At 35.0% G+C, this 23,928-nt stretch overlaps 3 protein-coding genes across 5 annotated transcripts; 1 reads left to right on the forward strand and 2 right to left on the reverse strand.

The window, feature by feature from the left end:
- On the forward strand, positions 952 to 11,403 carry LOC18588826. Of its 3 annotated transcripts, none has more exons than XM_018127748.1 (10): positions 952 to 2,499; positions 2,857 to 3,318; positions 3,446 to 3,747; positions 4,278 to 5,174; positions 6,333 to 6,494; positions 6,608 to 7,510; positions 7,590 to 7,805; positions 8,457 to 8,717; positions 10,497 to 10,776; positions 11,252 to 11,403. In XM_018127748.1, exons 1-9 carry the CDS (start codon positions 1,299 to 1,301, stop codon positions 10,767 to 10,769), a joined length of 4,677 nt encoding a protein of 1,558 aa, XP_017983237.1. In that variant the 5' UTR covers positions 952 to 1,298; the 3' UTR covers positions 10,770 to 10,776; positions 11,252 to 11,403. The 3 variants fall into 3 exon arrangements, with proteins under 3 accessions (XP_017983237.1, XP_017983238.1, XP_017983239.1); XM_018127749.1 differs by having other exon boundaries at positions 2,899 to 3,318; XM_018127750.1 differs by having other exon boundaries at positions 2,905 to 3,318.
- LOC18588827 lies at positions 11,218 to 15,041 on the reverse strand. Its single transcript, XM_018127751.1, has 3 exons — positions 14,217 to 15,041; positions 13,256 to 13,440; positions 11,218 to 12,010 (listed from the first exon to the last, which is right to left on the reverse strand). The coding sequence occupies exons 1-3, from the start codon at positions 14,740 to 14,742 to the stop codon at positions 11,483 to 11,485; spliced, it is 1,239 nt and encodes a 412-aa protein (XP_017983240.1). The 5' UTR covers positions 14,743 to 15,041; the 3' UTR covers positions 11,218 to 11,482.
- LOC18588828 (putative clathrin assembly protein At5g35200) lies at positions 16,056 to 22,337 on the reverse strand. Its single transcript, XM_018128153.1, has 16 exons — positions 22,216 to 22,337; positions 21,428 to 21,551; positions 21,265 to 21,334; positions 21,023 to 21,120; positions 19,977 to 20,118; positions 19,785 to 19,885; positions 19,142 to 19,225; positions 18,931 to 18,981; positions 18,756 to 18,821; positions 18,608 to 18,673; positions 18,434 to 18,514; positions 18,252 to 18,329; positions 17,577 to 17,726; positions 17,388 to 17,463; positions 17,037 to 17,149; positions 16,056 to 16,867 (listed from the first exon to the last, which is right to left on the reverse strand). The coding sequence occupies exons 2-16, from the start codon at positions 21,524 to 21,526 to the stop codon at positions 16,514 to 16,516; spliced, it is 1,629 nt and encodes a 542-aa protein (XP_017983642.1). The 5' UTR covers positions 21,527 to 21,551; positions 22,216 to 22,337; the 3' UTR covers positions 16,056 to 16,513.

Here is a 23,928-nt window from a genome sequence, read left to right on the forward strand (position 1 = left end):
AAAAAAATTAAAATATTAAAATATTTTTTATTTATTTTAAAAAATATTATTATATAATTCTTTTTGAAAAAAAAAAATTAGGGAGCCATGCTTTCCAAGGAAGGCAACAGCTGTCGATGCTCCTTTGATTTTTTTTTTAATTATATAATAATAAGTTTTAAAATTAATAAAAAATAAAATTATTTTTTTAATATTGTTATATTATTAAATTAATGGTTGACTAATTGTTAGATCTATATATCTAGCAAAAAAATTTTTTTTTTTTCAGATGAAGTTTTTATTTCGAAAATTAATAAATCTGTTTGAAATTTTGATTAAAATTTAAAAAAAATCTAAGTATTTTACGTTAAAAACAATAAGGTTAAACTTTTTTATTTATTTTTATTTTTCATCTTCTAAAAGAGATATCCAATTTAAAACTGAGATAAAAATTAATAAAAAAAAATCAAAATTTAGCTATCCTTATTCACTCCATCGAATGATTTTGGAAAGACTAGCTATGACTTCCTTGGCTTTCCAAAATCAACTTTGAAAATATGGTAACCTAATCAACATTTTAAAAAATTCACCTTAGAACAATTATTACTTTATGGGTTTTTTAAATTTAAATTTTAATATATGGAAGCCCAGACAACATATCATAAAGTTCTTATGCCAAATCTCAATTTCACTGGGTTTGGTAGAATGATAATATAAATATGATGTAGATATAGAAAACTTACTTGACTAAAAATGTTTATTATTTGATCTAAAATGTAAAAAAAATAGTAATTACAATGATTTGATTTGAGTTATATTGATTTTTGAATAATTAGATTTAAATAATCAAATTTAATTATTAACTTAAATTTTTGTTTAATGTAGATGTTTATTATTTAAAAATCATTAAAACCTTTAAAAATAAAAAAAAATTAAATATAAATTTTCTGTAATTTCTTGCGGACCACTCAACTCCGAAGTCCATGACATTCCCTTCCTTGTAAAGGAGTCACTAGACCCAACAAAGGACCCTTCTGTTTTCCCTCTCATTTTTTTCCTCTCTCTCCCAAATCTCTCTATTTTCTTAGCAAACAAGCAGAATCTAGAGAGAAGGGAATCAACATAGTATGGCCAACAAAAACCCAAAAAGGATACCTTGAAACCCCATTTCTCATCGAATCAAAGAAGACAACAAAAGAAACCCCGTATTTTTACGCATCCCAAGAAAACAACCCAAAACCCCACCAAAACCCATAAACAAGACAAGGAAAACCCAAAGCAAACAAGAACCCGCCACGACATCATCTTGAACCTCGTACATGTCAGATCCTTCTTCCCATTCCCCGCCGCCGGAATCTCCGGTCACTGTAGACCGCCGCACTGACCATTCGTGTCTCACCAAATGGACAGTCTGTTACAACTCAAAACTCAAAACCAAGAAAACCGTTTACAGCCCATATTTTGACGTGGGTGGCTTTGATTTCCGCCTCTTGTTATACCCAAGAGGTGATTCTTTGGCCCCTCCCAGTTACCTTTCTTTATGCATTCAAATCAATGACCCGCGCTGCTCTTCCAAATTTGATTGCTTTGCTAGCTATAAACTAAGCATTTTGAACCACGAAGACAAGTCAAAGTCTTTGACCAGAGAGTCTTATTATAGATTCTGTAGTAAGAAAAAAACTATTGGTTGGGGTGACTTTGGAGTTGCTACTTCAGTTTTTGATCCAAAATCAGGGTTTCTCAACAATGGTTCTTTGCTTGTTTCTGTTGAAATTTCCATTTTGGATGAGTCAGTTTCATTCTCCAGAGATAATAATAATAATAACAACAATGAGGGGGAATATTCTATATCTTCTTTAGGTTGTGACTCTGTTGTCTTGAACGGGAAATTTACTTGGAAGGTTAAAAATTTTAGTTTGTTCAAGGAAATGATCAGGACCCAGAAGATGGTTAGCTCTGGTTTTCAAGTTGGTCAAGTTGTTGTCCATATTAATGTGTATAAAACCAAGGTTGACGGAGTTGAGTGTTTGTCTTTATTTTTGGAGGCTAATGAGGCACACAAGTGTCGTAAATGTGTGGCCCTTGTTATGAGTAGTTGGAGTTTGTTTCGAATATCGGTTTTAAATCAAAGGCCAGGGCTTAATCATATGCATAGGGACTCATATGGGAGGCTTAGTTGGGATAATTCTAATGGAGATGATACAACTCTAGGTTGGACTGATTATATGAAGATGTTTGATTTTATTGGGTCTGATAAAGGGTTTGTTGTGGATGATACTGTGGTTTTGACAGTATCTTTCAATGCGATCAAAGAGTCTAATATTACTCTAAGTGCTGGTTTAAGGAATTCTAGTGTCACCCAAAAAGGTGACACATATATGGGAAAGTATAGCTGGAAGATTGAAAATTTTACGAGGTTGAAGGATATTCTGAAGAAGAAGAAGATGAAAGGAGTGTTTGCTAAGAGCAAAAAGTTTCAGATTGGGAATCATGAATTTCGCCTGGTTGTTTATCCTAGAGGTAACTAATATAAAGCATGACTTAAAATTCTTATTATTTCAAACTTATTGTGCTTTCTGAATTGTTAATAGATTGTGGAAATAATTACTTATCACTTGTTAACATTTTGGCAACATCTAGATGGTCATGCAATTGTGAAGAATGAGCAAAAAAGTTGTGAATGCTTAACAAAGAATTTGATGCTAACAAGGATTTTATCTCTAGAGAATTTTAAGCCACATGTCCAGTCATTCAGCAAGAGAAACATGTATAGTTGTACTATTTAAGCAGCATACTTGTAACTGTTAGACTAATGGCTTGATATAAGTATGAAAGACACAACTGATAGGATTGTTTGCTAATACCTGATGACACCAGGGCTATCTCAGAAACCTTCCCACTTTTCGATGTTTCTTGAAGTTTCAGATCCTCGAAATGCTACCACGGATTGGAGTTGTTTTGCCAGTTATCAGCTAGCCATTATGAACCAGAAGATGAGAGACAATTCTATTGTGAAGGAATCACAGGAACGTTGCTCAAAAGCTACCAAAGAATTGGGATGGTCTGAATTTGTGACTCTTACAAGTCTCTTTGATAAGGATTCTGGGTATCTGGTTCAAGATACTGTTATCTTTGGTGCAGATGTTCTTATTTTGAAGGAGACCTTCAAAATGCAGGATATCCCAGAGTCAAGCAATAAACCTGCCCGTAAAGATGGAGATAAGAAAAGGTGGTCGATCACTTGGAAGGTGGAAAACTTCTTATCCTTCAAGAGAATATTGGCAACCCAGAACATATATAGCAAATATTTCCAGGTTGATAAATTAGAACTTCGAATGGGTAAGGCAGTATGTATCATTTGTTGGTTTTCTCTTCTTTTTTTTTTTTTTTGGCCACATGGTTTCAGTAGACACTTGGTAATTTATCATCCAGTTTGCTCTTCCCTTATTCTAATATTATAATGCAGGGGTACATGTATTGTCTGACACCATATATGCATACTTGGAGTGTGATCCATCGGTTGTGAATGATCCTGATAAGGATTTTTGGGTTAGTTACAGGATGACTGTGTTAAATCAAAAGCACCCTGCCAAAAGTTTCTGGAAGGAGTCTTCTCTATGTACAAAGACTTCTACTAATTGTGATTTGCAGTTAATGAAACTATCCAATATGCTGGAAGCAGATGCTGGGTTTGTTATCGGTGAGATGGTTACTTTTGTTTGTGAGATCCTTGATTATTGCCCGTGGTTCGATTTCTCAGAACTGGAGGTTAGCATGCTTTTTTGTGTTTTTCCTGAACAATAAAGATGATTTTCTGTATGTTATTCTGTAGCTTCTACCAGTTATTTAGTGCTAAATTATATCCCCCTGTTTTTTGTCCATTTCTAGCTTAATACTTCATTAGGGTGATCAAATTATCTATTCGAGATTAGTATTTATGTATGCTGATTAACATTTTCTTCATATCCCAGTGTACACAAAAAAATATCCGTGGAAAATTTTTTTTTTCAATTTTTCATGGCTTTACCTATTGAAAGGTTCTTTTTCTTTCATAGAAAAAGGAAATAAAAAGATGAGTAATTGCTTCACACAATTGTTCTCTATATCTTTATATTTCTTTTAATTGGCTGCAGGATTCTTTCTCTTGTCATGGACTGCAGTTTCAACTGAGTTTTACAATATTTAGTACACAATGCTGATATAACTCTGTTCCAAATGCTTGAGGGTCTTTTTTTTTTTTTTTGCCCTTGATGCTACAATATTCATAAATGTTTTACCATTCAGAATATTATGTGCAGGTTCTGGGTGATGTCACACCAACTAAGCTTCATAAAACCACTAGTTCTGAAACTTGTAAAGTAATGAACGGATGTAATGTGGACATCTCCAGACAGCTTCTTGAAACCGCAAGAGATCACCTTAATGTTGAACATGATACATCTCTGATACTTGTTATTCTGAAAGAGGAACTTAAAAAGGATCTTGGCACATTCGCTGGAGTTTTGGTCGGAATGCGGCTTTACCTTGACAATCCTGTTAAACTGAACTATTTTTTTCGCCAATTGTCCAGTAGCATGGATACAGGGCAGGTAAATGTTAACGCAGATAAATTTCCATCCAAGCTAGCTGCTTCAATCATGGATTCTGATTTCTTGCGTCAGAAAATTGACAATGCACTTTTAGATGTAATGGTTGAGTGTTGCCAGAGATTAAATAGTAAATCTGGAGAGGATCCATATGATCCAAGTTCAAAACCATGCCTAGATACCAATGAAGCTAGCTCTCAATCTAAATTTCATTGGCAAAGTACACTTCCACATTTTCTTCGATCTTTAATATACGAGAGATTCTTTGGGATTGATGATTGTATGGACAATGGAAGCAATACATCTGTGAAAGCTAATCTTGGACAGCACGATTCTTCTTCTGAGTCATCTGAGGAGATCTTAGCGTTTATTGTTAATTCACTGAAGGATCTAGATGATGATGTTACACAAGATCCCTCAGAGCCAAGCCGAGGGTGTCAATTTGTGGAGAAGATTTTAATATTACTTGATGAAGCTCCTAAGCATCTGCTACCAGATCTAGTTTCTTTGTTGCCCAAGTTAGCATATTGGTTTGAGCATAAAGTTGTTGCTTCTGCTCTTTTAGATCAGCTCCTACAGCCAGGTGCAGAATCTTCAATGCGACTACCTGTGAGACATTTTCATCTATTTTCACCTAATGTTCCTTATGAAATATATTAAAGTTGTTTGAAAAAGCTTTAACCATTTAACCATTTAATTAAAATTAAATAATTAATTTTAGAAGGGTTATTTTGCTCATATATGTTCTGGTTTAGAGTTTAGAATCAGATATTCATATTAGTCACTATGAAATTCAGGTCTAAAATTCTGTGGGTGGCATGTTCATGATACACTTAAGAGCATGCTAGACAGGAGCTTGACACTCATTTTAGTTGGATGGTAGCCCTTTAGCATAGTCTATTGAGGTTGCAATGCGCATTGTGCAGTTCTTTTTATCACATGTTTTTTACCTTTGAGTGTGGTCTGTTTTTAAAATCATACAAATTTTTGTGAACTTTCTAAAACTGGCTATCAACCCTTTGGTAAATGTTATGAAGTGATGAAATTGTTCTTCAAACTTTATTTACTTGTAAGGGCTATACTTTTCTCAAGAAAAGTTGCTACCAGATGCCAATGAATTCTTGAAGAATTCACTTCCCATTGTGGGAAATTTCAACTAGAGTTTCAAAAATATCTGTATTGTGGAATCTTATGACTCCCCAACCTTATCCATTTTGCCTCTTAAATTTCGTCCCATATATCCTATTGAAACTAGAATGCAGTTGATATTCATAGTTGAGACTAAATTTAACAGTTAATATTTATGATTTATTCTTTTTTTTAATTGTTCATCTCCGTTGATACCTTTTGTTCATATTATTCTTAGGCTCTAAGCTAATCTTATAACCTCCATTTAGTTGTGAGATTTCCTCATAAATTATCCTGCTGGTCTGAGTTGGTATCGAATCAATATTTTTGTCACCATTTATAGCATGTAAAGCAAGATTGTGCAGAAACAAGTCTGCTGGGGATTTCTTATGTACTGTTGAAAGTTATGAACATACAAAAAGCATTGCAATTTGTGATTCTCTATGTCTTTCATGTCATTACCTGATGCATAATGAAAAGCTTTCTTTTCAGTTTGTGAGAGCCAACTGGCAGACCAAGAGAGTCAAAGTAAATAAGAGTGCATTAAACAAGTTGGCAAATAAACACTACTGTTATGGAGCCTGCAATAGCTTTTGTTCCTTCTTTTCCCTTTAATAACTAAATATTTTTGTTCTTCAGGTTCTTGAGGCCATGTGTAAATTGCACTTTGGCACTGATGTTTGGGAATGTGCATTCTCTCAAGCTTCTGAAGTTGTGGGTGATTTAAATGGTGAAGCACTTGGAGCTGCCATCTGCTTATTATTTAAAGCTGCATCTCAGTGCCGGCAAATCCCTCAAGCAGTGAGCATTAGAACATTGATATATGGGGATTTAATAGTTCTGTGAATCATAGTTTTTATTTATTTTCCCAACAAAACCCTCTTTTGATGTGTTTACCTTTATTTTCTTTGTAGGTAAGTATCATTCATCAAAGGTTAGAGAGTCTGGGAACTGAGGTTTCACTTTCTGTGCTGGATCTTCTTGGAAAAACTTTGAATAGTTCTGGTGACCTTGCGGTAACTATGTTAGGAGAAATCGATTCTGTCTTTTCACTTGATCAAAAACACTTGACACATTGTATTAGTCCCTCATCATCTGGTGAAAATGGACTTGCAACCAGGAGTTTGCATGCAGGAGATCACCATTTTTCTGATATCTTTATGTTGTTAGAGATGCTGGCCATGCCTGCCATTGCTATGGAAACTGCCCAGGCTTTTGAGAAAGGTATTGCAAATGGATTTATCATGGATCATTCGGTGAAAATGGTGTTGGAAAAATGTGCTTCAATATTGAGCGTCAATGTAGTTTCTTCTGAAAAACATCAGTTTGGAGACACTGAGACGGCAGGAAAAGGAAGGATGGATTTTTTGTACCCAGAAGTTTTTACATTGCTTTCTGGTCTTGCTGATAAATTGTTCCTTTCTAGACACTCTCAAGTGCGTGGGTTTCTGAGAAAGTTTTATTCATTAATATTGACACTGTTTGCGGATGAGAATTATCAAAAGAAGGTGCTGAGAAGATTGGTTGATCATGCCACAAGTGCTGCTAATAATTGCTGTGAAACTAGTCTGGATGTATTGGTTTTCTTGGTTCACAAGGAGTGTAAAGTTGCCAGACTAGTTCTAGACATGATCAGAGATGATTTTCAACTTGCTAATTCTGACCGTTCTGCACTTCAGAGCCAATTATGTGCTAGAGAGGATGAAAATATCCGTGCTGAGGAAGAATTGCGAACTGAACTTTCAAAGATGAGGATAGAGAAAGCAACTTTGTTAGAAAGGCTGCATGAGTCTGAGGCTACTATTCTTGATTATAAGGTGTACTTAATATCTTTTCTTACCAATTTGGATGGTGAAACTTATGTACCTGCTTTTTGACAGATTTTTTTTGTGACAGTCTGAAATGAGGCTTGAAATGGATCGTTCTGCTCAGGAAAAGAAGGAACTTTCTAAACAGGTACAAGCAGTTCATCGTCAGTTTCAACATATTTGTTCCAAACAGAATGATAAATTAGTGAAGCTCTCCAACGAGAAAAAGGTTTATCAAGATCATCTTCGTGGCCTGGAGATGCAGCTTTCTCAGTTGAACACCCAAAAAGATCGAGAATTGAAGGTATATCTTGTTTGCAAGTTGTTTTTACTCTCTTTTTTTTTTTTTTAAAGAGCAATAAAAGCCCATTGTTTTTACTCTTTTAGCTTGTTATCTGAGATAAAATTTAAATAGATGATTTTGGCTGGAATCTTTTTTTGGATTTTCTCTTTTCAAGGGGAAGCAGGCTGGAACCTGTTAACAAAATGTTTTTTGTTATGTTGGTCTGATTATTATTATGTGCTGTACTGATCACTACTTGTGCTGATCTTGCTAATATAGCTCATTGACAGTCTGAACTGATGTTTGAACTTTGAAGTAGACTTCATTTGCGAGTTACCAAATGGTGTAGTGAGAGTGAAATATAATTGAATAATAAGTGTGGCAGAAAAGCATGACTTAACTAATATTCTTTGACATGGGTTGAGTGATAGTTGAGGAGCTGTTGTCTACCCTGGAGAGTCAGCAAAACTAATGCAGAAGAATAAACTGTGATTTCAGTTATGATAACATTTCACTATTAGAAATTTTAGTTTAATGTTTGCATCTAACCCTGTTGTCCTTGCTTAATTATCTTGGTTTTTTATAACAAAAGCCTGTATTTCCTGTAAAAGGCTTCCTTGTGTCTTTGCATTTGAAGAGTCATTGGTGCTGAGTTGAATCTAAATGATGCAGAAAGTAGTTAAAGAGAAAAATGTTCTTGCTGAAAGGCTGAGGAATGCAGAAGCTGAGAGGAAGAGATTTGATGAAGAACGGAGAAGATGCGCTTTGCAGGTTGTAGCTCAAGAAGCGGTACAACAGTCACTTTTAGATGAAGTGCAGCAGTTGAAGCAGAATCTTGGGCAGATTAAAAGAGAGAAGCAAGAGAAGGAAGAGGAGGTTGAACACTGTAAGACATACAATGATGAGCTGAAAGTGGCGTTGAATACTTGTCAGGTTTGTTTCTTCTTGCTTTCTCTTCATGAAACCTTTTAAGGTTCCATCATCTATATGTAGGACGGTTTTCTGCAGCTTCATCCTTAAATGTATTAGCTCAGAATATGATTCTTTTAATGCCAGTATGTTAGGTTAGAAATTTTGGTACCTGAGACTTTGCATAGCTCAGAATGTGATTCTTTTAAACCCTAAACAAACTGGACCTAATTGACCTCGTGGTTCAGTTTCATATTGATTTGGATAATTCGAAAAATCAATATGAATCAAGTTCAAGTTTAATTTAGGTTCTCAAAAGAAAATCCCCAAACTAGAACCAAACTAAATTATATGTAAATTTTTTATATATTTTGATATACATCACATAAATCAAGTCATATTTGTCAATTTCTAGACATTAATTATCCCCTTTGGTTAAAGAAAAAACTTATTCTTGGTCCCTGTGTAAAAGCTGAAGATTTTTGTTGAGAAATTCCTGAATAAGTTTTCAAGACTAATCCTTTATTCGAATCTTAGAATTAATTCTTCAACCAATATGTTATCCATATCTGGCTTTTTTTCCAGTTCCAATTAATCTTCCTTTGGCTTGCACCTCTATTATGCACTTGGGTTTTGCTTGAATTCTTTGTGGACATAGGAGAAAATGGAATGAAGAAAAAGAGTTGATAGAGGTGCATAAAACCCACAGTGCTAAGAATTAATTGGCAGAATAAGTTGTAAATTAAACTTCATTCAATTTTCTGTGTGTTCATAAGAATTCAGATTTTAAATCAGTTTACATTGCTACCATGAAACTCCTAGCACCTGTCTTTCATCCCAATCACAACTACCTCAATGAACTCTGCTTAACCCTAAGCCTAACATAGTATTTGCAAGTAGTGGTCACAAAGCAGAACTGCTTCTACATAGTTTTTTACATTTTTAATTTCTTCTAACCTCGTACAAAGCCTAATTACTTATAAATTTCCAATCTCAATTAACCCCAGAATTCAAACTCAAACCCACTTTTCTTGTTTCCCTACAACAGTAATACCAATTCATGCCAATTTGATGCAGTCTCTCCTTGCTCTCCTACATCAGTAAAATATTTATTTTTAATCCTGAATATTTTTAAATTGACAATCTGAATCCAGGAAAATGGATTTTAATGAGTTGAGTTAGACTTGTTCTCTTTCATGCCTGGTTTGGTTTTGTATGATTTCGTTAAAGTCACTTCGGTTAGTTTGGTTTAGATTTTCTTCAAAAACTAACTGAATACCCTTACAATCAAAATTTGATCATCAGATACATTCTTCCCGTAGTTTAATGCTCCTTTCCATCAGGGACACTACGGGCTGCCACTTGCCTTGCTGGTAACTTTGTCCTGCTGTTTGAGTGGCTGTCTTCTTTGGAGATTTGACATAATATCATGTTTCACAATGACGAGGAGAATATGGCTATGTTCTCTGTCTCCCCACACCCTTCCTATGTTTAAGATTAATGTTTTTGTTGTTCACATGCTTCCAGCTTAGGCAGGGATATTTACAATAGCTCCCCTCCCTTAATTTTTTGTCTATTACTTTCAATATGCTTTTAATCACCATTCATATGCGTGGACTCCGCATTTCATCACTAGGTCCCACACTTGAATTTATTGGTGATTAAGGCTGTATTGGAAAGTAGTGAACAACCTCCCAACATGGTGCTCATATAGACTTGTATGGTTCTGATCCTTACTGTTCTAACTTCTTCATACAGAGATTAATTGGTTCCTGAAACTTGGTGTCTACAATTTTTCTGCAGCAATATATCCAGTCCCTTCGGGCTTCACTTCAGGAGGAGATGCTACGACATGCTCCTCTCTATGGATATGGCCTGGAAAATCTGTCAATGAAGGAACTAGAGACATTATCAGGCATCCATGAAGATGGCCTAAGAGAGATCCGTGCCATCCAACATCGTGTAAGAAGCAATAGTGAAAGCCTTCCCCCTTACATGACTGCAGATACCCTTCAAAATTTTGACGGTGATGTACCCTCCAGCCCCTTGTCCTGTTGCTTCAGTCAACCCAAGTGATTTTCAGGTGAACAACAAATAGGCTTATTCATGTACATTTAACTTTGCATTGGGAATCATATAGTTATCAGAAAGACTTCTTTTCTCTCATCTGGTTAGCCTTGATTTGTTTCACTGGCCAAGCTCATAAATGCTGCAAGTTTCTTTTTCTTTCATGTTGGTGCATCTTTATAGTGTACAGTTGTAACTGAAAAGCAGAACATTTTGATGTCTGTCAAAAGAAGGAAAGAGAATTAAATCAAAAGTTGCATTTGCCAGCAGCCTTCTCATCAACAGTGCAAGCAATACTACCGTTCTCGAGTTGTATCGCATGTTGCATGCTTGCTTTCATTTCTTTTGTCATTTTCACTAATCGAATCTTGTTCTTTGGCGGATTTCTTTCGATTCATAATTAGTTGCAATTACTGTTACTAATATTTCTCAGATCGGCAAGAAGTACAAGACTGGATAAACAATTCCAACACTGATTTTTCTATTTACAGGTGTTTTGCAAACTTAGGAGCACAAAGAGGGAGGAAGAACGCATAAAGACGGAAATTTACAAACCAATGTTTCAATTTATGTACATATATTAACAGTAACAGCATTGACAGTTGTCGACTTCAGAGGTGATATTGAATTATTAATTTAAACACAATTGTGTGATAGGTTGAGATCCGCAAGTACAGTGGGGAAGGAAACGGTTCTGTGAAACTTTACAGTAAATCAGAAAATCAGTGGCCACTAGCCACATCGACGAAATCATCGTCAGTGAGCCAGTCATTTGACTCCTCACCTTCAGACTCTTTATCTCGAGAATTTGATTGGCCTGCTTTCTGTAAGCCGCCACGAGTTTCTGGACTCTTGTTCAGCTGAACCCAGTCATTGGAACCACTAGGTGAAGAAGCTTTGATGTCCTGTTTCGATTTAGGCACTGATACTTTATTAGAAAGATAATTATCATCATCTTCCAGATCACTGAACGAAACATCCTCTTCATCTTCAAGGTTTTTTTTCACACTCACACAACTTCCACTAGAAATATCTCCTTCTTCCAGCCACTGCCCAGCATTCTCTTCATCAGTAATCTCTAATCCTTCTGCGTTTACGATTTCACTGACCTTTTCCTCAGAGGAGGCATTCTCTCGCTTCGTCTCACTAACCTCGCTGCTCTCTTCAGAGGCATCAAGACTACTATTCGCAACCTGTGCATTGTTATTGTTTTGCAACTTCTGCAGAAGTGCATCTCTAGTTTTAACAACCTGCAACGTAAGTAAACCTTCAATGACAACGGTTTTGATGGCATAAACCAAAAACTTACTCTCACACTAGTAGAGCATGCTTTTTTATTCAAAGCCAGAGAGTGAATACAAAACATGCAGAGAAATTAGTTACAATGGAGCAGAAAAACACACACACATGCACTTCAGAGATAAAAGAGAATCTAGTACTGGAGAAAATGTAGTCACAGTTGAAACCTTCACTTTATATATATTTTCCAAAATGCCCATAATGAAATTTGATTATATTCTTTTTTCTAGATTTTGGTGAATTTGTAACTGAGACGACTTGGTAAAGACCAACTTAATCATTGCTTTATGTGTTGATATCGATTAAAGAGAGCAGAACATGTGTTCTTGAGCTTTACAACATTTGTATACCAGAAAAGAAGGGAATTCCATTCTACATTTAAAATCCTAACCTCAATGCTCGCCCCGCTAGAAAAAGTTCGGCAAGCTAGAACTATTGATTGTTTCACCACTAAGGTTCAGCCAAGAATACCTATTCCTTGTTTCCTATCTTTCTACCAAATTCAAAGGCCCTTCAGCTCTGATTGCTGATGCCCCAAACATTGTAGATTTTTCTGAGATAGAGCAACACACAGGAGAATCACTTCTTAGAGAAATGAAGAGGAGAATGGAGTGAGGGTGGATTTGCTGCAGAAGAGGCAGATCATAGATTCAGCAGATAGTGGGCGCATTTTATTGGGTTTTCAGCAGGGCACTCTAGGAGTTGCTAAGATCAACATGAAGCTTCAAAGTTGTAGCAAGCAATACGTATAGACACTATTGAGAAATATACACAGAAATAATTAGAGCACAAGGAACCCAGTATTTGCTGCATTTGACTACGTACACAGGAATATGTCATTGACCTATACGATATCAGGCTATTTGCTCATCTGTCTACAAGAATAACCAATATGTTTCTGAAACATAAAGCATACATGTCGGGAAAAGTTAAGTTGACTAATTAATAATACAAGGGAATAAAATATGTTTATACTACTATTCCTACTTATTTTTTTGGCCAAATTTCTGCCTACATCTAATGCATGTGATTTGAGGTAGAGAGGATACATAAATGGCAAACGAGTACATTTCCAGATGAATTAAGGAAAGCAGTTGATGATAAGGTCATTCTTGATCAGAATATATTATTTCTACACTCTACCGTGCATGCAAGTACAATTCAATATAACAAAATAAAGATATTAAAAGTCTTGCCTCAGGAGTTGATAGAAGCTCAAAATCATGCTCATTCAGTCTTGGAAGCAACAATATGAAATATATCATCCAAAATCTTTCATCTCCCATGTGACTATGAAGGTTAACTTTAAGATCTTCAAAACTCGGGACTAAGTGTTCAATATTTTCAGCATGCTCTCTCTGAGCCTCTGACATTTTGAAATCTGCAATAATAAACCAATATCTCAAAACCAATTTTTCCAACATTTTGTTAGCTATCCTATACATTTCCAATAATGGAGAACTGGAAAAGAGAAAAGAAGCTCAAGGGTAAGTTCTCTCCTAGTGTCCTCATATAATATGCTCCCGTTACACTAAGTCTATGGTCCAAAGTAGCGAGCCTTAATCTCATCGCCCAAGAATCAGTAATTTGCATTTAAATGCCAGCCACAACCAAGTCAACTCCACCAAACAATGAGAGCCAATACCATTTGTTCACCCAAAACAACTTAGCCAGATTCATACACTCACCACCTACACAGATAAAGTTCCCCCAATAACAATGCACATTAATGCAAAAGTCATTTCTTGACTAAGCACACCCACTATAATGGCATAATAAGTTATCAAACCTACAGGATTAGCATAACAGAATTCACAGTATCATCATTGTCTCTAGTTAAGCAAAACCATAAAGAGTGCATAAAGATCCCGCTTAATAATGAAAGCCCCTAAGTCTAGGGTTCCAACATCAACAAAGAGTTACATATTGCACATAGCGTAGGCATCACATAAAAGCAAACATTTGATTTTCCTTGATCCTATAACAGAAAATAGATATCATTTTGGTAATACTTTGAAGAACTATTAAAATCCTACACTTATAATCAAACTTAGAGTTTATACTTTGTACCAATTCAGAAGTAAAATGCAACAAAAATTAAGTTTGAAGCAAAATTTATAAAAAAAAAAAAAAAGAAAGAAAGAAAGAAACAAATACCGTTATGTAGTGTGAGAGGAAAATCTGTCCAGAACTCTGGGCGGTTGGAAATTTCTTTAACAAATTCAACCACATCTTCCGTAATTCCCGGAACTCCGTCGTCGTCGTCCTCGTCGTCGTCGTCATTTTGACCATGATCATCTTGACTTGGGAACTGCAAGAAGCTGGAAGCGAATTTGGAGATCTCCGTCACCGCTTTGTTACTCGATAACAACGAAAGCCCGCTCTTGAAGCTTCCACCGATCTCCGCCAGATCGTTGCGGATCCCCACGAGCTTATCCGACGGCTGCTCTTGTTCTTCTTCTTCCTGATGCTGTTGTTCTCGCTCGGCGGCGGTGACGGAAGGCGGCGAAGATGGAGGCGGTGCTAAGAAGGCAGCGACACCACGTAGTTGGCGACCGATAGTCTCTCCGAGCACCGAAAGGTCCTCCTTGACGCCGGCGTTTCGGTTGGTGGGACTGTGATCGGGTGACGACGTGGGCGAATCAGGAACGTCGGATTGCAGAGACTTCAACAGCCAAGACATTATGTACTATTATGAATTTAGTTTGGTTTTGTCTGTTAGGTGGAAAATGGAGAGAGAAAAGAACATGGAGTTGTCCTTTCTCTTTTCTGCAAATAAAAATATATTTGAACCTCTTTTCCTTTTTGGTATTGAAACGGAAATACAAGAGCTGGTGGCGGTGTTAGAGTTCGTTGGCTGAGGGCCCTTTATTTTTCTATCCGTTGTCGTTGGTGAAGTTTCTTCTTGGTGTTCGGGTTTTAACTTCCGTCCCGTTTGCTTCCTTGCTCTGTGTATTTATATCCTTGTTTGTGGCAGTTTACATATGCTCCACACCTCACCATTTCTCTCCGTTTTAGTTCCATCAGCAGTCAGCACTCTTTTTTATTTCTTTTTCTTTTATTTATTTATTTATTTATTTGTTGATTGACATTTATGTTAAGTGTATTTTATGAAATTAAATTAAATTAAATTTGGTGTTTGTTTTTCTCAAATACATCAAGACCATGATTGAGCTTAAAGAGGCATTAATGTAGTCTATTTTGGAATTGAATTTGATTTCCCATCAAATAGGGTGGGGATCAAGATTTGAAGAAAGTATTCCAATCAACATAAATGACTCCACCCGTCATGTACGTTTCGTCTCCGTTTCTTCAATAATTAGTAGCCCCATTTTAAATACAAGCCTCCATCAAACTTTCCATTTCTTTTTTCCCCCTTCACATTTAATTAGCATTTTATACACGCTCTGCTCAGTCTTGACATTTCATTTCGATCTCAACAAAGTTCTTACAATCTCATTTCAATGTAAAACACCAAAGATCACTGATTACGGGTTTTAAAGCACTGGTAAAAATGATGAAATATGGGATGGTGAGGTTCTCCATGATTCACACTCGAATTATCAAATAAAAATGGTCCAAAATGATACAAGACGAGAACTTTGGTTGACTTTGAAATTGACATTCTTGGAACTAAGGTCCTTGGCTCTTTCCTATGTCTTGAATTCAAGACACAAAAACCAAGAGAGGACCACATTTTGGTAGAATGGATAGTCTAATTGTGTGCCTGCTCTTGCAATTGGCTCCACGATATGCATCACAGCCGGTGGATATCAAGCTGCAGGTGCGATTTCTATTTACGTCGGCCATCTTCGGTTGAACTTCACTGGCTTAATATATAAGCAAATCCATGTTTTCTTACCTCGCAAGTTACAGCTACTAGTAAAGGGTGCTACCCTAAATTAACTAAGCTACCTTCTTTTATTACAAGCCAGCAAGTAGGGGAAAACCCAATTAGCATGTGCCCAAGTCCCAAGTAATAAGAACCCAGAGCCAGAAATTTAATACTCATGCTTCCTCATCATATAAGTGCGTAGGAACAGTTCAAAAGATTACAAATCATTTCTATCATCTACAACCTTAAAAGACTCAAAATGAAAAAGAAGGGGGAAAAATCCTGAAACAAAACAGGAACAAAGCTCCTGCTTCAGCATCAACACTTTAGCAGGTTTAAGAAAAATTGAAAAACTTAACCAAGTCTACAAGCATTATTACCAACCTTCATCAATGAAAATAATCAATAACAAAATGCTCGCTCTCTCTCTCTCTCTCTCTCTCACTAATTATTTAACAAAGAATCTTAATCTAGCTAACTACTGCACATTCACAACATATGGTACACAATTTCCTACTCTTTCAAGCATTTTCCATGCTCTGAATTCACAGCTGACAATTGGCATATTTCTTCTTTCCTGTGCTTCAAGATATATTAACACGTTCTTTGCACAAAGCATCTATAGAAGGCCTGTATATGGATTGTGTGCTTGAACTGGCATACCTGAGCCGTAAGGGTGGACACTGGCTCCATAAGGATTGCCAAAAGGATTTGAAGCCTGCTGTTGCGGGCCCATCATCATCACCTGCTGCTGCAACATAAAAGCCTGCTGCTGATTGGCCATTGCTGCCATCTGGACTGAAGGTGGAGCAGGAACCATGTTGGAAGCATAAAAGGGGTCATGCGCTGGTTGTTGCATCATGGCACCAGACATAGGAGCTGGTTCCCAGGGATTATAGGTCACGCTCTGGTTGCTTCTTCTGATTGCATCATCATACAGGCTGTCTAATGTAAGCTTGTCAAGTCCTCCCGCCTTTCAATTAAAATGGCATCAGTGAGACATACATGTATATTTTATGTATGAGTGAACACGCATGTTTAAAATCCTGGACAAAACCATTACATTGTAATATGCAACAGCCTTGTGATATAGCATACATATTGAAACGTTCACAGAGAAGAAACAATGTAAGTAAAAGTACCAGTTTGCTAGCAGCAGTAGCACTGTCATTTGAACTTGGAGCAGTGACAAGTGCCAATTCCCAGCCAGTAGTACCATTGGTTTGAACAGGAGCAGCAGCAGAAGTCATTTGCTCTGCAAGAACCCCACCGTGAAAACATAATATCACAGTTCTCCAACAAGAAATAAACCATTGAAGCAGAGTTGATCCAATTTAAACAACCAAGAGAGCTTAGGAGCTTATAAATTCAAAGATGTAAGACAAATTTTAAAATATTCAAGTTCACATATGTGGTTAAAACCAGTAGGAAAGTGAGTTGTTGAAGTTTCATGCTGTGTATCATTGAATTACTGAAAAGGGACTCAGACTCACCAGCAGGAACAATAGCCAATGCCAAGGCATTCTTCTCATCTAATTCTGAAGCAACTGGGACAGAATTATTTAAACCCTAGGAACAAAAGGAAGAGCTCATAATGAAACTAGAAAAAATTCAGATTTACTGCTAATTTCTCTTATAACAGTACAGTTGGTAACAAGAACAAAAAGAGACTACGAAGTTACCAACAAATCAGGTGGTTCAACAATAGGCTCTTCCACTTTCTCCACTTTTTCTGGTTCAGGAGGAGGAGGTGATGGTGAACGTTTACATTCCTCCTGCACCTCCAGGGTTTTCTTGTACTCAATGGCCAACACCTCCTTGGGTTTGTCAACCTGGTTGTTCAAAAATAAAACGTGTAACAATAATCATTTCAGACTTTTGTTAGATTAATAGAAAGTAGTAAATTTCAAAACAGGACTTTTATAAACAATTAAAAAGAACATATATCATAGAGATGGTAAGATAATGCTATATATGAATAATAACTCAATGGAAAAAACAACAATGAAAATTGGGTTGATCCTTATTCTTTATAGAAATCAGATTTCAAAGTATGCAAAATTGTCTAGAATTGCACAAATGGGTGAATCATCGCTCATTCAAAGAAAAGGAGCAAAAACCATTCTCTCCAATTACTTTGTTAACAAAAAACTCTAAATCACATTACTCTATTCCACAAGCCAATCTAACAAAGCTATTCTTAAAAAATTCATAAGCTAAATAGGATGAAGTTTACAAATATAAATACATACATATGTTACATCGAGTTGCATGTATGCAAAGGCATAGAAATATAAATAAATTAAAATATCTTCCAGTTCAAACCAAAATCAATTTCGCAGAGATATTATCTAGACCTGATCTTTGCGAACTGTTGAAGCCCGTGGAGCTTCTCTTACATACTCTTCCATGGCTTGTAGAAATGATGCAGGTGGCTTCAACACAAACACCAAAAAAAATTAGATTTTAATGAAAATTCATGAGGATTCAAGGACAAAAAACTCTGTTTCAGAAGGCACCAAAGGTGGAGATTCCTAACCTGCTCTATCTTAATAAACCTTTCTCCACGCCCAACATCAAGACTTTTACATACTTCGTAAAATTCTGAAAGTCTCTCGGCCTGCAAGTACAAAGTGTTAATTCCCCCAAAGTTTGGAATCCTCTTAATATACACTAGGACATAATCTTAAAAATACTGGAACAGTCATTTTACCTGTTGCCCCGATCTCCTGTATATATCCAAAGCCTTTATAGCATCTGGACGTTGCATCTCAAAGAACTGTCATAGTTCAGAGCATCATATATACATGATTCAATGAATAAAAAAGCATCTTATTTAGAAATCTAATACCACAGCTTACCTTGTCTACGAGATTGACTGTACCATCACTTATAGCTTGATAAACTTTGACACTTTCAGTAGCCACCTGTTTGAAATGACAAAATGACAAATACAAGAGAATTTAATTTCAAAATTAACTCTACAAACATGGGGAGTGTAGACAAATAGTATATCTCTTAAAAAAAATACCATACCATTGAAAGCGCCAACTGGATTACAAAATTATGAACAGCTGCACCTTGTGGCTGCATAGAAATTCCATTAATTTCCTCACCAAAAATAAGGGGAACAAAAAACAGAAGATTTTGTAGAACATGACATATAAAGAGATACGCAACTATCACAACCAGACCATTTTGCATGCCACATCCGTGTATAGCAAAAAAGGAGACATTAAATACTCACCTGACAGCCAAGAACGCGGAAAAGGAGCTGTTGCAAAGCTGGCAACTGCTCAAGCAACTCTGCAGTGTCCAAATCTTTCGTTCTCTGCAAGAAAATTTAAATTCTATGAATTCTCCAGATAGTTCAGTTTCAACAAAATGAAAGAGCTTATAAGGGACATAGTTACAAGTCTAACAAGAGAGAGACAAAAATAAGGTCCTCACAGGGTAATTTTATCCAATTAAATTAAAATCCCACAGTTATAGATGTGCATGCATGCTTCCAGGCACTAAAACTAGAGCACAGAAAAGTGATGGCAGGAAGGGAGGTTAGAAAACTGTAGTAGTTTTTTATAATAATAGTTTAAAACAAGATGTGGTGCCATAAAATGAAGTGTTATAAAAGTAGATTATTCAAGAGCTAACTTGAAGAGGCATGACTAATTTATTTAAAGGAAAAATAGAGTTCTAATTCTGAATTCTGAACCACACAAATATTGGAACTCTATGCAAGTGCCATAAAAAATACTAGCTATGATGTTGCAGAAAATTCGTAAAAAAAAAAAAAAGATAGCAATTTGCCCTCCAATTAACAAATGACTGAAATTAAAACAAAAATTATAGAATCAAGAATAAAGATTATATTGAAATCATAAGCTTCTTACTGGGCGGTCCATCTCAATATCATACTTCAAGACACGAAAACATTCCAGCCTCTCCTCCAAGAATAAGGCATAAGTGCGAACCCAGGCAGAATAATCCCATGCTGTGTAGCACATGATTAAGAATTTTTAAACAAGAAATGTAATTCTTGAGAAAATTAATAACACGTATTCACGGAAGATACGATAAGATACCATTTGGGCTGGAATCGTCCTTGAAATGAGACATGTTAAGCATATGGCTTCTACTTCTGCCATAGTTAATGACTTCTTCATGAAATGTAGGGTCCACCTCCCTCAGAGCACGATGAATGACTATTAAAGTTTTCAATGCAACCTAAATTCCAAACAACAGTCAGTCCACCAAATTTCAGCAACAGCCATCAAACACAATATGATTGTTAATGTTTGCAGAGATCAGGTTTCCAATTAAACTAATAAATGAGCATTCAAGCCAACAAATATTCTTGATATCAAAGTCACCATCAAGTAAACACACAATCCATAATTCCATTAATAAATCATTGCTCTGAAATTCTCAGCATTCACAATGATAACCTGTCATAAGTTTCCAGTTTGAATGTATAATTCCAATGATAAAAGATGTAACTGAAACTTGCAAATCAGAGAATCTTAATTACAGCATATTTTAACCCTGACATACTATGGAATCAAAATTTTCACTTGTCAGAGTTTTGTCCTTTAAAATAATAAAGGCATAGAGCAAGGAAACAGATATAAAAGGAATCAAACAGAATGAAGTGTCAAGCAAGGAACTATTCAAAGTTAAATTTCATCTTACTATAGCTTCTATCAGAATTAGACTTTATAGTCTAGAAGTTAGGAAACAAGCAACAAATCATATATGTCTATTCAATGCACAAAATCCTGCTCAACTTCTTTAAAAATAGAAGCTTTAATTGTCTTCAGTTTGTTTTCATTATTAAACATTTCACATCCAAGTCCAACAATCTCTCCTTGATCATGAATCAGACACAGAGTCTTGATTTCTATCATTTGTTCAACAGTGACGGCCTTATATATTTTATAAGAGTTTAAAACTTATAGATAACATTATTATAATATATTAAATAACAGGGATCTAATTATTTAATCACTAATTTCTCTCTCAAAGTAAGGCCAGAATTTTGCATCTTTATGGTAACACATGCTACCTCATATCGGCACATCTCTATCCTCAGTTATCCCATCACAATACATTATTGGTAATATTAACATACCGCCCAATTATGAGTCCTTGATAGCCGCCTTGCAAGAGCCTGGATGCAATAGGCAACATCAGCCCGAGGCCTAGTAGCTGAAATGGCAGCAAAAATAGCTGTCGAAAGGAAAAACAAGTATTATCCATAGATCATCCATAAGGTGCTCACTTTATGGGCAGATCAAGACTCAAACTAAATAATTCTATCACCATCTACCTTGGGAAGGAATAAAAAATTAGAAAAGAAAGCCCAGTACCCACCTCTTATATGTTTTTCCTTTGCACGACGTTCATAATGATTTGTGGCCTTAACTATAGCAATATCCAATTCCTGCAAAACACAAAATGCATAACCAAAAAGGATCAGCAACATCCATAATTGAAAAACCATCAAGAAGACTATTGCTATATTCAGTTAAACCACCTTATAATCACTATTGACTTTAGCCAATGAAACAGTGGTGGTATCCTTGATGGCTCCAAGTGCTTTCCTCAAGCTCTTCTGAGTACCCCCGCCAGACATTCTCTCCCCCTCTCAATCAAAAATACTAAAAAATAAAAAATAAAACCATCATTTATACAACATTACTCTCCTTCATACAGACTTAAATTTTCCTCAAACTATACAATAAAATTCATCTTTGAACATGAAAAGTAAATAGTAATTCCTTGAACTCGTTAAAAACAAAATCTTGAGCCTCAACTCTTGCAGTTCGCAAAAACAACAAATAAGATCTATTATGCCATAATTATTAATTGTCTATATGATCGAATAAGCACTTTTAACTCTCATGAGCAAATTTGGACAAATTCACATCACCAAAAAAAACACGCACACACAGAGCATAGAAGAAGAAAAAAGCGGGACTAATCAATATGAAAATTAAGAAATTTAAACAAATCCCTTACAAAGTTTCCCTTTCGACGCCATGAAATGAAACCATTGCACAATCTAAAACAGCCAATCAAAACCAATCTAAAGATGGAAAAGAAAAACAAAGCAAAATCCAGCTAGCAAAACAAAATGAAACTGAAAATTTTCAAAATTCAATCAGACAAAAAGTACCCATCTTTGACTTACCACCCAATAGGAAAAAAAAAGATCTACCCAAATAAAAATGAAAAAGAAAATCAATCAACAATTCTAGAATTATGTTAATCTTCAATATATATTGAAGAAATGAGAGATCAAACAGCTTAAAAAGGATTTACCTGAGGCTGAATCAGAGAGAGAGAGAGAGAGGAATTGATCGGTGGAGTTATGGTCTTTTAGAGAGAGCAAAGAAAAGTCGAACAAATAATGAGCATTTGTGTTCTGGTTCGTTTTGTTGGGTCGTCGGCGTCGATATTCTTTTTTATTATTTATTTATTTATTATTACTTTATTATATTTGTGTAAATTGCATATATTTAAATCTATTTTTGATTTTTTTTCTCTATATCTGCTCTCTTTTTTTTGTGTCAGAATACGGCATTGTAAGACTTGTACTGTCGAAGTGGCGAGTAAAATACTGTGGGGGTTTTGTTACTCTGCGTTCGTTCCCATTCTGACGTGCTGGGCCTGTACCCTTTTTATTGTTTTGTGCTACTAGTTTTTGCGTCATTTGCATTATATGTGATTTAACATGCTTTTTATTTTTTATTTTTTAAAATTTTGGCTATAAAATTGAAAAAAAATTGATTTTGAATATAGCAGTAATAATAAATATAATTAATTAATTTTAATTATTTTATTTAAATTACTTTTTTATTATATTTGAAATTAATTTTCTTATTTTTATATGACAAAAATTTTGTAATATAATTAACAAGGAAGTCTAAGCCAAGTAAATCTTTTGCAATAAATTGTGCTTCAATAAAATTAAAATTCTTATTTATATAGCAAATAAATCTTATTATTATAATTGTAATTTAAAATTATAATCAACAAGATTATTCAAAATAATAATTTAAAAATATGATAAACAAAACGTAGAAGTGATAATAAATATAAAAAAAATTATTATTGTAGTTAAATTTGTTTATTACATTCATAATTAATTTTGAATTTATTTAACTTACTATAACTAAAATTAAGAAATATAATCAATAGAGAATTCTAAATGAAGTAAATCATATTATAATAAACAATTTTATTAAATAGACTTAGAATTCTTATCTATATTGGATAAATCTTATTACCATTATCATTAATTTATAATTATAACTAACAAAAATTATTCAAAATAATAATTTAAAATATAATAAATTAATTAATTTTTAACTACTAATGTGGTGTCATAAATCCTACATCAGTAAAAGATGGAGTAAGTATTAGGTATATAAACATAGGCCTTCTATCACCTATCAAGTATGTCTTTGTAGTTTAGGAACGTGAACTCGTGATTCGTAAATTTACTTAAATTTTATTTTTAAAATTAAAGTCGCACGAGGTCTACTTAAATTATCAAGCAAACTTGAATTTTAACTGATGTGGAGCCCCCATAAGATATAAAAGAGTCGAGAAAGGTTCGAACTAGTGTAAGAGTCTTCTTCTATAGGTAAAGAACTAGTGCAACGGGGTATATACAATTGGGTGGGATCGAATGTTACGAATCTAATAGATATAAGATATACAAGGATCGAGGTAGATCTGAACGAGTGTAAGAGTCTATTTCTTCTACAAGGTAAAAAACCAGTGCAACGAGGGTGTTGCACAATTAGGTACGGTACAATGTTACGAATGTAAAAGATATAAGTACATAAGGGTTGAGATAGATCTAAACTAGTGTAAGAGTCTCTCCCTTTTACGGGTAAAGAATTAATGTAATGGAGGTGTTGCACAATTGAGTGAGGTAGAATGTTATAAATCTAAAAAATAAAGTGAGTTTTAAGTATATAAACATGAATTTTCTACCATCTATCAAGTAGGTATTTTGAATTAGAA

This window comes from Theobroma cacao, chromosome 9, assembly GCF_000208745.1.
Source record: "Theobroma cacao cultivar B97-61/B2 chromosome 9, Criollo_cocoa_genome_V2, whole genome shotgun sequence".
In the NCBI taxonomy this organism is placed as follows: Eukaryota; Viridiplantae; Streptophyta; class Magnoliopsida; order Malvales; family Malvaceae; genus Theobroma; species Theobroma cacao.

Excerpts from the sequence above, each read along its gene's own strand:
- LOC18588827 (XM_018127751.1), bottom strand. The coding sequence starts at position 14,742 with ATGTCTTGGCTGTTGAAGTCTCTGCAATCCGACGTTCCTGATTCGCCC. Across the intron at positions 13,441-14,216 it reads TCCTCTCACACTACATAACG|ATTTCAAAATGTCAGAGGCT; the intron begins GTATTTGTTTCT and ends TTATTATTGCAG. Across the intron at positions 12,011-13,255 it reads AGCTTCTATCAACTCCTGAG|GTTGTTAAAACTAGAGATGC; the intron begins GCAAGACTTTTA and ends CTTACGTTGCAG.
- LOC18588828 (XM_018128153.1), bottom strand. The coding sequence starts at position 21,526 with ATGTCTGGCGGGGGTACTCAGAAGAGCTTGAGGAAAGCACTTGGAGCC. Across the intron at positions 19,886-19,976 it reads GGACGATTCCAGCCCAAATG|CATGGGATTATTCTGCCTGG; the intron begins GTATCTTATCGT and ends TGTGCTACACAG. Across the intron at positions 18,674-18,755 it reads CAGTCAATCTCGTAGACAAG|TTCTTTGAGATGCAACGTCC; the intron begins GTAAGCTGTGGT and ends GAACTATGACAG.
- LOC18588826 (XM_018127748.1), top strand. The coding sequence starts at position 1,299 with ATGTCAGATCCTTCTTCCCATTCCCCGCCGCCGGAATCTCCGGTCACT. Across the intron at positions 6,495-6,607 it reads GCCGGCAAATCCCTCAAGCA|GTAAGTATCATTCATCAAAG; the intron begins GTGAGCATTAGA and ends TTTTCTTTGTAG. Across the intron at positions 7,806-8,456 it reads AAAAAGATCGAGAATTGAAG|AAAGTAGTTAAAGAGAAAAA; the intron begins GTATATCTTGTT and ends TAAATGATGCAG.